The sequence below is a fragment of the Bubalus bubalis genome, chromosome 10, assembly GCF_019923935.1.
Source record: "Bubalus bubalis isolate 160015118507 breed Murrah chromosome 10, NDDB_SH_1, whole genome shotgun sequence".
Classification (NCBI taxonomy): domain Eukaryota; kingdom Metazoa; phylum Chordata; class Mammalia; order Artiodactyla; family Bovidae; genus Bubalus; species Bubalus bubalis.
Window position 1 is genome coordinate 54,905,631 of NC_059166.1, and position 17,030 is coordinate 54,922,660.

Sequence of the window (17,030 nt, forward strand, 5' to 3'; positions counted from 1 at the left end):
GGAAGGGGAGGAATATGTGACTGTTGAGACTGGCACTAGTAGGCTAGGAGCACTGTGATTACTGTCCTTCAGGCCACATGAGATGTGCAGGGAGAAGGAAGACAATGCAACAGTTTTATCACTGATTTCAGTTACTTTTTTCCAATCATAACTCCAGCTAGGAACATATTTTAAAAAACCAGAAAAGTGTAAGAAAGAAAAAATCACTATCTATCAATCTATGGCAGGAGACAGGAGAATACCTACATTTAGAAGTACTGGAAGGAATCACAAAGAATCATATTAACAGACTGTTTCACATAAAATGCAAAAACTGCCATTTGAAAAAACTAAAAGACACTCAGTGAACTACCAAAATTTACTAATAAAGCAGATGGAAGGTTAATACATGTATATATAACTAATACATACATATGGAAAAAAGTAACATACTTCATGAGTGACATGCCTCATACCAGGCATACCTCATTTTATTGTGCTTTGCAAATAATGTGGCTTTTTCTTTACAAACGGAAGGTCTGTGGCAATTTCATGTTGAACAAGTCTATCAACACCATTTTTCCAACAACATTTGCTCACTTCATGTCTCTGTGTCATATTTTGGCAATTCCCTCAGTATTTCAAACTTTTTCATCATTATTTTATTTGTTATGATGATCTGTGATCAGTGATCTTTGATATTACAATTATGACTTATGGAAGGCTCAGATGATGATGGTGAGTGTTTTTTTTTTAGCAATACAGTCTTTTTATAATAGATTAAGCTATGTACTTTTTTAAAGACATAATACTATTGCACACTTAGATGACTATAGTATAGTGTAAATGTAACTTTTATTAAGCACTAGGAAAACAAAAATTTTGTGTGATTAGCTTTACTGCAATGTTTGCTTTATTGCAGTAGCTGGAACCCAATCCACAATATCTCTAAGGTATGTCTGTATAAAGTTTTAGGGGTGTATGCATAGGTATATGGTATTTCAATTTGGTAAGGTTCCCACACAAATATATTTTTAAAATGCTGTACTGCAACAGATAAAAGCCCAAAGGAATGAAGGGACAAAAGAGGATAAAATTAAATATATGGAAAAAAATGTTCAACTACAAAAAAATTAAGGCACACATTAAAACACTAAAACAAGAAACATTTTATCTATAACAATAAATTACAACAAGTGAGCATATACTGAGACTGTTACTCTCATACACTGCTGACAATTCATACATCAATAGGGATGATCAAAATTGGTACAGCCCTTTTAGAAAGTAATTATCAGTGTGTATGAAAAATTATAAAAAATGGCTACATTATTTGAACCATTAATTTAAAATTTATAAGTCTGTACTCAGGAAATAACTCTAAATACAGAAAAACCCATAATAATAAAGATGAATGATTATTTAATTATAGGAGAAAAGTACAATGGAATAGTCATATAATAGAATTATGCAGATATGACAACATTTTAATGATGCTTATTACTTAAAGGACAATAGGCTTTATCAGTGTTTTCTAAATTTTTGAAGATGGTCATGTTATATAGTTTATACAAAGTTAATTTTGCAAAATTGATTATGAATTTCAAGAGCAGTGAACATTCAAATATTATGAAAAAACTTAGCCAAATATTAAAATATACATAGGTGATGAAGTTAAAGGGACAAATACAGTAATAAATGGGAAGCCTGGGTGGCTCAATGGTAAAGAATACACCTGCAAGGCAGGAGGCATGGGTTTGATCCCTGGATCAGGAATCTCTCCTGGAGAAGGAAATGGCAACCCACTCCAGTATTCTTGCCTGGGAAATCCCGTGGACAGAGGAGTCTGGTGGGCTACAGTCCACGGGGTTGCAAAGAGTTGGACGTGACTTAAAAACAACAGCAATGGTAATAAATAGATTAAAACTAAACATAATTATATATGTAATTCCCATTATGCTACAATACACACTAATTTGACAGGTATAAGAAGTAGAATTAAAATATGTTGCTTACCTCTCTTTCATCCATATTCAACCACTGCTTTGGATCTTCTTCAGTAGCTAGAAAGGCTATCAATTCCAAAGCAGTAAGACGAGTTTGACGTCTTGATGAGACAAATATCAAAACAGGTTTGGCTGGAGAATGGCTTCTAATTGCTGTTGAAAAATTGTAGAAAATAAAATAGTAAGCCACTTAAACCAGAATCTGAATTTCATTAGGATATTAAATAAATGCATGAAAACTAAGGATGTAAATGATTTAATCGAATTCTTAATTTTGTCATGAAATTCTGACATTATACTGGAGAAATGATAGGAAAGGAAAGGTAGCTGTCTCTACTTAGTGGAATTTTTTGCCCAAGACAGGGAAAACTGAACTATCCTGACTCCTGGTTCAGTTCTGACCTGCCAAGGAAGGAGACTTAAAAGCTGAGACTCTCCATAAACAACTGTATATGGATACAACTGTACAGGGATACTAGATCTCAGGTTGGGTTTTCTATTTTTGAGTTGTGTTTCTGCTTGCCTAAGCAATGATATTGCAGAGTTAGTTGGTCCTGGGGTCTGGACAGAGAATCAAGACCTGAGGCAGGGGTGGGGTTGAAGGAAAGCCACAAAAAATTCCTTTTATTTTTGTCCTGTCACCAGTAGATAGAAAAATTAAGTGAGTTTGTATTAATAAATTAATCAGATATGTCATAAAAATGTTTTCCCCAAAACATAAGCATAAGGTTTAAAGTGTGAAGATAAGAGAATGCAGAAGAGAGCTGAAGAAAATACCATGCTTGAATCCATGTCTGAGTGACGGCACATAGGGAGTAGGCACACAAGATAAGTAGTTTGAAAACTGGGTAATAAGACTGAAAAAATATTACTTAAATAGCCACACAAATCATTTGACTTAACTGGAATTGAAGTTTCTTTGCTATGCATAGGTTCCAAAATACTGATAAGATGGCACAAGGAGAATTTATACTTATGTGTACATAGGTCTCTTAAAACAGTCAGAGATATGAGAAATTTTTATACTAAAAAGTACAACTTCCTTGTAATTTCTTGTTTGAAATGTGAGCTGCAGAATTTATTTTTTATGGGGTAAAAGAACAAGGTTCATAAATGGAAATGTTGACATGACCTTGGCTATATGTATACCTAAGAGTGAGAAATAAAGCTACCACAAAATCATAAATGTAAACTCAAAGAAATATAGTGATCCACTACAGGTATAATAAAGAGTTTACAAGGATAGCTGCTGTACTTATGCAATATTTAGAGAAGTGTAGGCATAGTTAATTTACTGTTGATTTACATAATATAAATTGCTTCATTTCAGTCAGTGGTTTGGAATCAGTCATTCCTTAAATGCAACCAATCCATCAAACATACTATGAAAAATTAACACATTCACAGTTGATCAGAATTTATAGAATGCAAATGGTAATACTTTGATAAATCATATTAGAGATAATTTAAAATACACATATTAGCACAATATTGGTATCATTGGTGTACATAATCATGAATGAATGAATGTGCCTCTTTTTTAAACCTCAAACATTTAATGGATTTTTGCTGCTGCAAGAACAGGTGTGGCTGAACAGCTCACGGCAGATTTATTGTTCATTAGTGATTTTGTACAATGCTTCTTTGGAGGTGTAAATAATCTGAACTGCCAAGATTGGTCTCCAGTTCACAATCAATACTTTGCTTCTGTCATAAGGCTAATTACAGCAGCTAAAAAGTCACCTCACAACTGTCACCTCACAATCAACAGCAGTTCACATTAGAGAATTTATTTTGGAGGTTATTTTTAATTGATATAATAAATATTCCTTATGCAGCCTAAACATGAAAACATGTTTCAATAAAATAGGAGTGTTATTCTTAAATCTTTCCTGCCTGCCTAATTTGTTAGAAAGGGAAAAACAAAAAATAAAACATAAACACATACATAGCCAAAAACAGTACTTAAATTTTTCAGATGATTTCTGATAAAAATTAATATTATGAGTCTAAAATAAATATTCTACTTGTCATTTACTCAAGTTACTATCATAATACCTTAATAAATTAATTTTAAGAATAATATGATTTTTTTAGAGTACATACATTTATTCTACTATGAAGACACTTTCACTTATGAAATCAAACTTTCAATAGTCAGTTCAATATATATTAATATTCCTCAACAGTTAAGGTAAATAGTTCTAGATATTTGTAGAAGTTGGAGCAGCACCACCCTTTCAAAGAAGCCCACGATATTTAGAATGCATTTAAAGGCCACCATACAAAACGGCTGTTATTCATCTCAGGAAATCTGAAGCTTACCCTGAAATGTAGGCTTATTCATACTAGCCATACGAGGACAGTAATGTTGACCTGGGAAACCCTGAATGTGAACTTCCAGTGGAACTGGGCGTACTGATGGTCGGAAGTTGAACAAGCCCATCTAGAGTAAAAATGAGAGAGAAACCATTTCCAGTTTTTATACTTTATAATGTTCTACTGCCTCCTTAATAAGGCCCTAACCCATACCATGAAATGTCTGGTTTACCAATCTTTCACATACCTGACGAATATTGAGCCAGTCAGCAAGGTCTCTGGCATTAGCTAATGCAGTGGATAGTCCAACTATCCTAACAGGCTTTTCTGTGTGGGATGAGATGAAATTCGTTCGAGATACAATGACTTCTAGAACAGGGCCTCTTTCTTCCCCTAAGAAAGAGGAATAATGGATGTTAATCATTTAACAAGTCCTGATGCTAGCTGCTGCAGGTATGAGGAGTCCAAGTTTGTAAACTGGATTCAGATGCAGTGGTACCCACCGAGCAGATGGATCTCATCTATGATGAGAATAGTGACTTGCTTTACATAGTTCCTATTTTGCCAGCTTCGGCTGACTCCATCCCACTTCTCTGGTGTGGTCACAATAAGGTCAGCCTTGGCAATGGATTTCATATCAGGAGTTACATCTCCTGTCAGTTCAATAACTCTGCAGGAGAATAAAAATGATCCCTTTAAATTTTCAGGTAACACATGAGCTTAGAAAAAAATATGGCCTTCAAAATAAAATTTTACTATGCTTAAAACTACTTTATCTCCCTTTGACTTCTGAAATTTTCTGACTTGAGTCCAAAATAGATATTTCTTAATGATTCTAAGATGATTTCCTCCCATAAAATGAAGAATGTATAAAAGCAAATCACTGAAATCTAACTTCTATGCAGATATGCAAGAGTATCAAACTTTGTTTTGATTATGTTTACAAAGTCTCTACCCTTTGTGATTTTACAGAGGTGAACTCACACCTCCTCCTTATGTTGGAATAAACACCTTTCTAATGAGGGAAAGTGTTAACTTATTAAGACAAAAGGAGGCATTCATTAAGAATATGATTGTGTGTAAGTTTCATTTCTTTTCTTAGGTTGAAATTGTCTAGATATTATAGGCAAATTCAAATATATAAGGACACAAACAAGGTAAGTTGGGGCAAATATTGTCTTCCCATTCTGAGAGGGTCTCAGAATTATTGTGAGAAAGAAGGAAAATTGAAGGCTAACTCCAAATTTTAGGTAACCATGAAGTCATTTTTATATCTGTTTTGACATTCAAAAAACAGAAAAAAAAAAAATCAAGATTAGTTCCTCCAAGGATAGCATTCCCAAAGCTTTTTGTTCCTTTTATTATTTTTTTACATTTTATTATTTTGAATAGGTAATATATTTGTATGGTTCAAAGTATATATATATATATGTAGTAAATAGTCTCTGCAAAATGGATATTCTCATCACCTGATTCTAAAACAAACACATATTTATATTCTTCACCAAGTTTTAAAAACAAAAGGGGAATACTTAAGTTAAAAACATTTCTTTAAACAATATCTTGGAAGATCTATTTCTCAGTATATAGGATTCATTTTTTTCATAGAGTAAGACGATATTTTCATTGTGTGAATGTGTCCTAGTATATTTAGTGATGCTCCAGCAGTCACTCAGGATACATGCAATCTTGCTATTAAAAAAATATTATAATAAGTAACCTTGTTAGTAGTAAAAAAAATTTTTTTTAAGTCATGTTCTCCAGTGATTTTCTTTTTGTTTTTTTGGTAAATTATTTACATGCAAAATGCCTTCTAAGCAGTTTTTGGAAGCTACTTTGAAGTGTGTGAAAGAAAAATAGAGACATATCTTATTTTTCTTTTGTTTTTGAATCTAAAGTTTTGAGAAAATTTTCTTGCCAAATAAAAGTTTAAGTAAATTAAGGGTTTTCATTTTTCAATCTTGAAACAAGTGAGAATATTGATAACATTTTAACTATAACACTTTTAAATAAAATGAAAATCATTTAAAAGCATTCAACAGTTTTATGCAAATCTTTTATTTCTTGATCCTTTTCAATTATTCATCACATATCTTCTGAAAAAGTAAGAACTTACTTTTTACCAAGTTTTTCTTCTATTCTAACTTTCCAATCATCCATTCGTTCACGTACTAGGGCTTTTAAGGGTGCAATATATACTGCCTAAAATGGGGATACAAAAAGATCTCATAAAAACAGTGACATCATTTTCAAATAAAGGTAAACTCAATAAAATTTATCAAAATATAAGTGTAGTTAAATGTATCTTTTAATACTGAAAAACTTAAAATTTTAAATTAATGGGAAAATGTCATTAGCTTAAACTACATTTAGCCAAAGTAAGACATGAATGTAACAAATCATGAAAATACTGACATAGATAATTTTAAATATTTTTTAAAAAGCACCATTGGTATTTTCTTTAGGTGGCTTATAATGAAATTATCATTTAAAATTTTTTAATTTTAATTGGAGGATAATTGCTGTACAATATTGTGTTGGCTTCTGCCATACAACAACATGAATGAGTCCTAAGTATACATATGTGCCCTCTCTCTTGACCCTCCTCACCACTCCCTACTGCACGTCACCCCTCTTGGTTGTCACAGAATGAAATTATCTTTTAACATAATGTGAAAATTTTTTAAAAACTAGGAGATAATAAATTATATATGCTATAACCCTTTCATGAAAAAAGCTACTAATTTTGAAATTATACAGATAAATAATCCGGTTGTTTAAATTTTAATGTAGATTTTATGGAAGACGCCAATGCCAGTCATATATTTTAGGTGTTCTACAATTTAGAAAACAAAAATAAATTAAAAATAAAAAACCCTGGTCTTTAATAATCTAAACTTTCATACAGATTACTTACTGGAAAAAAATTCTTTCCTCTATAAAATGTTTCGAATTTAGAACAGAGCTCTACTGGTTGTGTTAAATTTGTCTCCTAATGGCTTCCCTAGTAGCTCATCTGGTAAAGAAGGCGCCTGCAGTGCAGGGGACCCCGGTTTGACTCCTGGGTTGGGAAGATCCTCTGGAGAAGGGATAGGCTACCCACTCCAGTATTCTTGAGCTTCTCTGGTGGCTCAGACGGTAAAGAATCCACCTGCAATGTGGGAGACCTGGGTTTGATCCCTGGCTTGGGAAGATCCCCTGGAGAAGGGAACACTCCCTGGAGAAGGGAATGGCCACCCACTCCAGTATTCTTGCCTGGAGAATTCCATGGACAGAAGAGCCAGGCAGGCTACAGCCTGGGGGGTCACAAAGAGTCGGACACAACTTAGTGACTTTTGTTTTCACTTTTTTTCACTTTCAATGGATCCATAGCCACATACTAAACTTAAGAGTGAAAGAAAGTAAAAGTGAAGTCGCTCAGTCGTGTCCAACTCTTTGCAACCCCGTGGACTGTAGCCTACCAGGCTTCTCTGTCCATGGGATTCTCCAGGCAAGAGTACTGGAGTGGGTTACCATTTCCTTCTCCAGGGGATCTTCCTGACCCAGGGATTGAACCCGGGTCTCCCGCATTGGAGGCAGAAGCTTTAACCTTTGAGCCACCAGGAAAACATAAAAGTTAAGCAGGGAAGAATAGCTACTAAATGAAAATCATTGAAAAAGGAAGTTAAAACATTTCTATAATCACAAATGATGAGGAAAAGAGCGCATAATTCTAATCATAACAAATAAATTCACTTTTTTGGAAAAGAAGGTTTCTGAGAGTACTTCACATTTCAAGAAAGCTTAAAATCAACACTTATTTGACTCGACACATTATTTACATTAATAATAGCATGGCCATTTGGAGAAATGTGGAATAAAGGCTGCCTTGGTATTTCCTGAGGGTAATCAGCTGAATTTATTAACGTATTAGCATTTCCTTCACAGCCAAGGGGTCCGATTATGATTAATGATTATGAATCATTATATTTCTTATAAGTATGGCTATGAACTACATATCTTACAATGAAATTTCTTATGAATTATAGATACTTTACAATGAGGAAAGGACATGTGAGCACCAATAAGTACATTAGAAATCTAACTAAAGGACTCCAAAGTGTTAATATAAATTTCCTTGTGGCCATTTACTCATATATTGATCTGGGCCCCCCTGGAAAACTCACAAGAGAGTGGCAAATCTATTCAGTAAGTCCTGCCAGTATATTTAGAACTGGCTAATTTACAGATTATAAATTATGTTTTATAATTGAATGTAAATATGTGATTGTTTCCAACTGACCTTTGAAGTAGGGTACTTGTTGAAGACTCTGAAAATGGCTAATTCAGCTGCAACAGTCTTTCCTGATCCAGTGGGTGCTCCAAGTAGGACATTACAGTCTGTGTGATACAGCGTATGAAATATTTGTGTCTGCACAGGGTTAAAGTGGCTGAAGTTGTACAGTGCTTCATATGCTTCACAGCCCAAAGCTGTGATAGGTAAAGGCTGAAGATCCAGTAATTCTGAAAAGATTCAACAGGTACATACAAAACTGGAGAACATGCACATTATAAAATACTGTCTTTTTGAAACAAATTATAATCATCCTTAATTCTTTAAAGGGAAAAAGGATTAACCAATTCTTATATACTAGTTACAGATCTCCCCCCACCCCATTACCACAATTATGATATTGACATGTATATTAAACACTTTTCTGGCAGAGCTCCCTCTAAGACAGTGCTAATGATCTTCCAATCAGGAAAGAGATCTGAATGAGAGGTATATGGATATATGCATGTTTTAGAAGAAAACTAAATCTACACCAACCTGTAGAAGAAGGAAAACCACTTGCAAACTAAGAACAGTTACTAAGAACAAATAACTCTTCATTTGTTAGATAATTGACAAAACAGAGTGGTTGAGTGCACTGTTGTTCTAGACAATGCAAACTAACATGAACTTAAGAAGAAACTTGTGTGGGAGTTTTAAATCAGAGCATGACTGGGTAAATCAGAACTGTGCGGAGAAAACACGGAAAGAAACTAGATTTAACTGTAAATCAGCATGTAGACTAGAAGTCCAGGAGATTAGAAAATCAAAATGATTTCATGAAATTTATATCTAGATACCCTGGAACTTGACAGTCATTTCATTTTCCTATAATCCAGAAAGGTATCAGTTAGCTAATTTTAGGATTATTCCATGAAGTATGACTCTACTTATTTGAAGTGAATAAGAAGGGAAAAAAAAATCAAGAAGGGAACATGGTGGTCTGTATCTTGAGTTGGATCTTCATGGTACAGTTTCAAAGTGGAAAGTATGGAAAGTTCTCATCTCAAAAAATGTATTTAAAAGTAAAAAGCTAATTTTTAAAATATTATCACTGCCCCACCGCTCTACTCTATTACATAGGTAATCGATTGAGAACTAACTGTATGTTTCTTATACCAGATTACAATCACTGATATGTTTTGAAGCACTGAAAATCAAGAAGAAAGGAATTCTTAACTTGTAATGCCAATCAAAGCATAGACATATTCTTAAAAAACACTAAAAAACTAAACATTTCAGCATTTACTGACAATGTTAAATTAAGGTCTTTTACTTCTGTGAAATACAAAGATTTTTCCTAGCTGATTCGAGCTCAGTGGAATGCCTGTATATATACTTGGATCCACACAGAACTAGAAATCATTGAGGTTACATCATGTATTTTTTAATATCAATTGATATGTCATGGTGGTACATTTGTTGCATTTAAAAATGTAATCAGAAAATCATCTAATTACATAAATAAACATGCTTATCCACTCAACAAAGAAGGGATTAAATGAGAATTAAAATATAACATCAATACATGTTAAAATCAGGTACTACAACCATAGAGACCTAGTAGTGATGTTGGTAGCATATGTTTAAAACACCCACAAAAGAGAAACAGACTCAGAGACACAGAGGACAGACTTGTGGTTGCCAAGGGGAAGGAAGAGAGGGAGAGGGATGGACTGAGAGTTTGGGGTTGGTAGATTCAAATTATTACATTTAGTAGGGATAAACAACAAGGTCCTAATGTATACCACAGGAAACTAGTCTTAATATCCTGTGATAAACCATAATGGAAAAAATATGAAAAGTGTATATATGTATATATAACTGGGTCACTGTGCTATACTGCAGAGATTGGCACAACACTGTAAATCAACTACATTTTAATCAAAAAATAAAGCACCATTTTTAAGTATTTTATTTTGATATTCTAGGTATCACAAAGCTTATTTGATGAAAGAAAATCAGAAAAGTCTTCTTCAATGAATAGATCAATAGATATTACAATTTCATTATTTTTTGAGAAATCATAATGATTATAGAGATGAAGGTACAGTAATACAGCAACAGTGAGTGTCATTCTTGTTAACTGAACTAGGCTTAGTTTAATGTATTTGGAACTCAAATTAAAAAAACAAATTAAGGCCTGCATTAGTGTCTACATTTGATTTTGAAGTCTCTTCTCAAACTCTATTGATAAATAAGATGGGTTTTTACTTAAATTCAGACAATTTTAAAGCATAGATACTTTTCAACATGAACTAAAAACAATTTTGGAAAATCAATGATTCAAGTTACTATTCCACATGTTACCTGTATGGGGAGGATGTCTCTCTGGTAGAATCAGATGTTGAAAGTTGATAATACATACAGCCTCAGCTCCTAACCATCGATCAGACACTGCTCGGATGTAGTATTGGGAAGGCAGAGGCTCAAAAATAGGGATTGTAAATACCAGTAGTTGAGCTTCTTTACTAATGACCTAATGTGAAATAAAGTATAAAATGAATATGGTTATTCTAGTGGCATAGAGGCCTTATTATTCTCTTGTAAAAACAATGGTATCTACAGCAATATGTACTAAAGAGAAAGAAAATATCTTGGATTTCTAAATAGCTGAGATATTCAGATACTTCAGAAACTTGTAGGTGGTCATCCTCTTAGGAGATCTGATATTATAGAAGGAAAAACATATGCCGAACTTATAATATTTACATATGCATATCATCATGTATTATTAAGTTACCAATTTAACTCATTATCATAATTTCCCTAACTTCATTCATTCAAGTACTTAACTTCATGTTTACCAAATTATTCATTTAATATTTAAAAAAAATCTTGCACTACCATAAGTGGAGTAACAGAACACTTGGCATAAATAAAAGATAATCATGAACACAAATGCAATGAAAATAAAATATTGCTATAAAATTCTATAGATGTCCACTCAGGCCTAAAGCTTGTTTCTCTTTGATAAAAAGAGAAATTAGGAATGAAGCATCATAGTGAATTCCATCAAACTGGGTCTTTCTGGAATTTTAACAAAGAATGTCTTTTATATAATGTACTCAGTAGTCTTAATACTGTGCCTATATAACACTAAAGTTATTTTTTATTCATTTAATTTTAAAAATTTTATTTATTCCACCCACTTGACACATTCCACCCCTCTGGAATCTATGCCTTAAACCATTAGAAAGATTACAATTCAATTTCTCAGATGAAAATCACATTGAATATATGAATATTATAACATTTAATCAATATTCTCTTTTAAAACCAAACAGAAACATAAAACATAATAAATAAAGCTTCAATGGCATTATGAAATTGAAGAGAAATAGGTAAAAACAGAAATTAGTTTATATTTTCTTTTCAATGATAGCAACAAAATAAGGATAGTCACATAGACATATTTACCTGTTTTTTTAGAACTAGGAAATACTCTGAATGATAAATATGATCATTTGTAGGATCTTCTACCCAAATCCACCAGGGTTCTCCTACTGTCCCATGGACCTAGAAGGAAAATAGTATCCTAATACTATATATTTTAATTCAAGTAAGGGATTCTATTGTTAGCATTCCCAGAACCCATTCCTTTCTCTCTTTTTAACAGATTTATTGATATGGAATTTACATAACAAAGTTTACTCACTTAAAGTATACAGTTCAATAGTTTTAATACTTTTACAAAGTTTTGTGACCATCTTTATAATCTAATTTTAGGACATTTTCATCATCCCCTAAAGAACCTTGTACCCTAACCATCTTTCCATCATATCAACCTCCAACTCTTGACAACCACAGTCTATTTTCTTTCTCTACAGACTTGCCTGTTTTTGACATTTCATATAAATGGAATCATATGTGACTGGTTTCTTTCACTTGCCATAATATTTTCATTCATGTCATAGCATGCATCAGTCCTACATTCCTTCTTACTAACAGGTAATATTCCATTGGATAGATACATTGTGTTCTGTGTACTCATTCCTCTCCATTTTTATTCCTAACAAAGCCTAGACTTGTTCAGTATGTTCATCTCTTTTTCTCTCTCATGTAACATTGAAGGTTACCCCACCTCCAAGAGTAATTTTGGTTAGCATACGCTAATCAGCTTATAGTATCCCTCTCACCAGAGCGTGCGGCAAGGGACAGGCACATGGCCAGAACTGGTCCTATCGGGCTAAAGAAAAGGTGCATGCTCTGGGCTGCTGAAACAGGGAGTATTTTTTCCCGCTCTCTGTTAACTGTGAACAAAGAAGCATGAATACATTTGAGAAGTAGTCAAAAATATCAGCAGAGAAAAGAGATGGAAAGATCCTGGGTTTGGAACAGTATTATTAAACAGAAGACTCAGTCATCTTTAGGGCCTCTTCTACCCATGGACCTATCATTCTGCAAGAGGATATATCTTCTTTGGGCTTCCCTGGTGGCTCAAGTGGTAAAGAATCTGCTTGCATTGCAGGAGCTGCAGGTGACGCAGGTTCAGTCCCTGGGTCAGGAGGATCCTCTGGAGGAGGGCATGACAACCCACTCCAGTATTCATGCCTAGAGAAGCCATGGATAGAGGAGCCTGTGGGCTACATACAGTCCATGGGCTCGCAAAGAGCTGGACATGACTGAAGTGACTTAGCACACACACACATACCTTCTTTTCCTTAAGACAGTTTGAGACTACTCATATTTGCTATTCTTACAGCCAACAGTATTCTAACTGATAAAAGCAGCTATGCATTGTGGGAGATTTATTATGTATCTTAAGAGAAGAAAATAGGGTAAAAAATCTAAAACTTCTATGTATTTCAATATATAAAAACTAGAGTTTATGGCTAATGGTAATCTTATATTTTACATAAATTTTATATTTATAAAAATATTAAGTATAATTTTCTTTCATCTTGTCCTCAACAGAAATTCTGTGATAATTATTATTATAATACATGTTTACAGATGAGGAAACTGAAAGAATGAATGGTTAGGACACTTTAAGGCCAATGGTTGATTTCAGTTAGGGCTATGGTTGGGTATAATAAAATGCATTCACCTTAAAGAGGTACTAATGTCATGCAGACGATGACATTATGACAAATATTGTAAATATGCAGACAATATTTACTTACACTTAACTAGAACCTTATAAAGTAGGCACTGCTATACTACATTTACTGATTTTCATTCCCCACTGGCCTCTTGAAAGGACTGACACTTGCTTGTCTGTACCTACAATCTCTTTTCTACTGCACTCTTTGTATAGTAACTGGTGCAAAGATAGACCTTAAAGTTATTGAGGGTTTCCCTGGTGGCTCAGTGGTAAAAGAATCTGCTTGCAATGCAGGAGACCCAGGTTCAATCCCTGGGTCAGGAAGATCCCCTGGAGAATGAAATAGCAATCCACTCCAGTATTCTTGCCTGGAGAATTCCACGGACAGAGGAGCCTGGCAGGCTACAGTCTATGGTGTTGCAAAGAGTAGGACATGACTGAGCAGCTAATACACAAAGAATTACTGACTGAATAAGAGGATCCAGAGTGGATTTTCAACGTGCGTATGTGTGTGTATATATACACACACATACACACAAAGTAACAGCTAAGTTTTAGAAGAAAGAACAGAAGTAGGGGTAAAAACAGAAATAGGAAAGGGATGGAAGCCAAAGAAGGACATTTGCAAGGACAATGTATAGCACTTAATGTTCATGGAAGGAAAGGCTATTTATTATGGCAATCAGTCAGTCTTTGGTGATCACTGAAGTAGTTGTCTCAGTGGGAATCAGATGACCAGGAGGTAAATGTAGATTACTCCTTCTACAAGTCTAACAGTGAAGAAGAGAATGATAGTTTGAGAAACATCAGGATTTTAAAAGGGCTCTTTTAGCATGAAGAATCTTGAATTTTAAGTATGTTAAAATGACAGAGTACATAGAGCTAGAAAAAAAAATGAAAGAGGATAGAATTAAGCAAAGTCACTATGGAGTTGAAACCACTATACCATTGTTTCATGTGAAATTTTAGGTTTCCTATAATTCTCTGATGGAGTCTCATTGGTTGACATATTATTCATCTATTATACCACATGCTTACCTTGAGGATGAGAGTAAATACTATTACAATGTTTTAAATGATTCTTCAATGCATATTCTTTTTAAAGGATTTTCTATATGCCTTGAGGACAGATGTAGGGAGGTATAGTTGAACCTGGAGTACAGACATATTTCCTTAATGTAGGTAGATTTAGGTGTTTTCCATGTCTACCTGATCATTCCAAGAGAAATCAGGAGAGATGCTAAGCGTCACTCGGAGGACAGTCCGTGTGATGGGCTGAATGGATGCTTCCATCGTTACAGAAGGAATCTGATGAACACATTGTTTGACCTTGAGCCCAATATTCACATGATGCAGAATGTGACCTGCAGAGAAAACATCACTTAGAAGAAATGTGTCCAGACAGGAAAGAAGCAATAAAATCTGACTTGTAAATGGGATTTCAGAGAAGGTGATTTTATTGCTTGTTTTATGATTTGCTATGTAGAACGGTTGACATTCTTGACCTGGCATGTTTGAATATTTTTTAATAGTTAACTTGAATTAGCAATTCATAGCTCTGAAAACCAGTATCAGGACTTTTTCTTTTTTCAGCTATTAATAGGGTTCTTAAAATTACTGAAACTTGATAGTTTTTAAACTACTACAAACAGTTCTACTTTTCTCCTAGTCAGTTTAAGACACATTATAGGAAACACAGATAAAATATAAAATATGGCCAATCTAGCACAAAATTAACCACTTATATATACATATTTTCATAAATGTTGAGATCCTGAAATATAGATATGCAGGAAAGCATCAGGGTGGCGTTGGGGGGCTCACAAACAGACGTGACTAACTAGAAACATTTTCCTACTCTAATTCAAGCGACTAAGTGGAAATAGTTATATTTTTTATAGGATCAGTATTTCTTATGTGTCCTGGTGGTTCATAATATAATTTTTTTAAAGCACATTTATAAGTAAACCAAATGTTTTATGTACACTAAAGTTTGAAACTAAGGTGAGTCCTCTTATTTAATAAAATATTTACATTAGAAAATGCAAGTAATTCCAACTTTCTAGTTCATATTTTCAATTTCTATTTTTATTGATACCTCCCTTTTTTCATTCCATCTTAGAAGTATTCTTATTACACAGGGGTAATAACTATCCCAGCCACTCCTCGTATCTATGGACCTTCTGCCAAACCCCTCTTCTCCTCAGCCTGCCTCCCTTCATGCGTAAAGCTTATTCTATTCAGAATCTGAAACATAACCTAATCCATGTTTGTTCAACAGAATGTTAAGGCACATGGCAAGATATGCAGGGATAATTTTTCAGAATTATGTGAAAAGCATAGAAGACCAAATACTATTTACATACTGATACCAACAGTATTTAAAGATCTATACATATATAATGATGAGGCTCATTTAGAATCTGAAGAATTGTACAGTGTATTGCTGACATACTTTTTTTGTTGAAATACTGTTGATACACATAACAAAAGGCAATGAAATGACTTAAATATTGAGAAATAATTTGAGAATAAATGTCATTAACTAATTCTCATTATTTGTAGCTAAGATTGTATCTGTAAAATAATCAAGGGTATGACAACCTAAACTCCATTTTAACTAATAATTTCATTGAGTAACTACATGAAATTTAAAGATTTTTCAGAAGTTTAAATTTTGCTTGAGTTTAGATCAATTAAAAAAACAAATAAAATGGTAAAAGTTTATCTGTAGTAAAATGAAAATTCATAGTGCTTTTTGTAACATTAAGCAAAATATTTTAATTGCATGTAACAGTTACATTAAAACATTTTTGCTTCCTTCTTACCTATTTCATCTTTCCTCATATCTTTCAGCTTATCCACAGTAAGATTTTTTTCTTCTAATCTTGTTAGAATGTGTGGTGGTAAGACTGAAAATTGTCTCAAAGGGCTAGTCCAACCCCAAAGCCTCTTGTCAATGACTTTACTAAGATTCAGGAGCCTGTAGGTCATGGCAGGCCAGCGTTTCCTCAAAGCAATTTCAAAAAGAGCACGGACAATTCTAGCTGCATTCTGAAGAATGAAAAGGGGGATTAATGGTTAGGTCCAATGTCATTTTTAATTTATCAATGAAATTATTATTCAGACTCAGTTTAAAAAGTATGTCAAACTGCATCCTTTAATTGTGGGCAACATCTATCCTCATATACCTCTAATTATCTTTATTACTTTTACACAAGAATAATTGATCCTTTTATGTGGATGCTATTCTGGTTAATTCTCCAAGAATAGCTTTATTTCCAAGTTCTTAGGAAGTTCCACATTACATCTCCCTAAACAGGAATGAAGCAGATGAGACAAAAGGCATGTAAAATATTTAGGAGGT

General features: G+C 33.5%; 1 protein-coding gene across 2 annotated transcripts in view; it reads right to left on the reverse strand.

Moving 5' to 3' along the window:
• Positions 1 to 17,030, reverse strand: part of ASCC3 (activating signal cointegrator 1 complex subunit 3) — a 339,061-nt gene that overhangs the window by 98,680 nt on the left and 223,351 nt on the right. For both annotated transcript variants that reach the window (XM_044924341.1, XM_044924342.1), the window contains 10 exons: positions 16,492 to 16,717; positions 14,873 to 15,027; positions 12,037 to 12,135; positions 10,927 to 11,095; positions 8,587 to 8,807; positions 6,421 to 6,506; positions 4,808 to 4,974; positions 4,552 to 4,697; positions 4,311 to 4,431; positions 1,996 to 2,138 (listed from right to left, as the gene is read on the reverse strand). In XM_044924341.1, the coding sequence (XP_044780276.1) occupies positions 1,996 to 2,138; positions 4,311 to 4,431; positions 4,552 to 4,697; positions 4,808 to 4,974; positions 6,421 to 6,506; positions 8,587 to 8,807; positions 10,927 to 11,095; positions 12,037 to 12,135; positions 14,873 to 15,027; positions 16,492 to 16,717 (1,533 nt within the window). The remainder of the gene's footprint in view (positions 1 to 1,995; positions 2,139 to 4,310; positions 4,432 to 4,551; positions 4,698 to 4,807; positions 4,975 to 6,420; positions 6,507 to 8,586; positions 8,808 to 10,926; positions 11,096 to 12,036; positions 12,136 to 14,872; positions 15,028 to 16,491; positions 16,718 to 17,030) is intronic.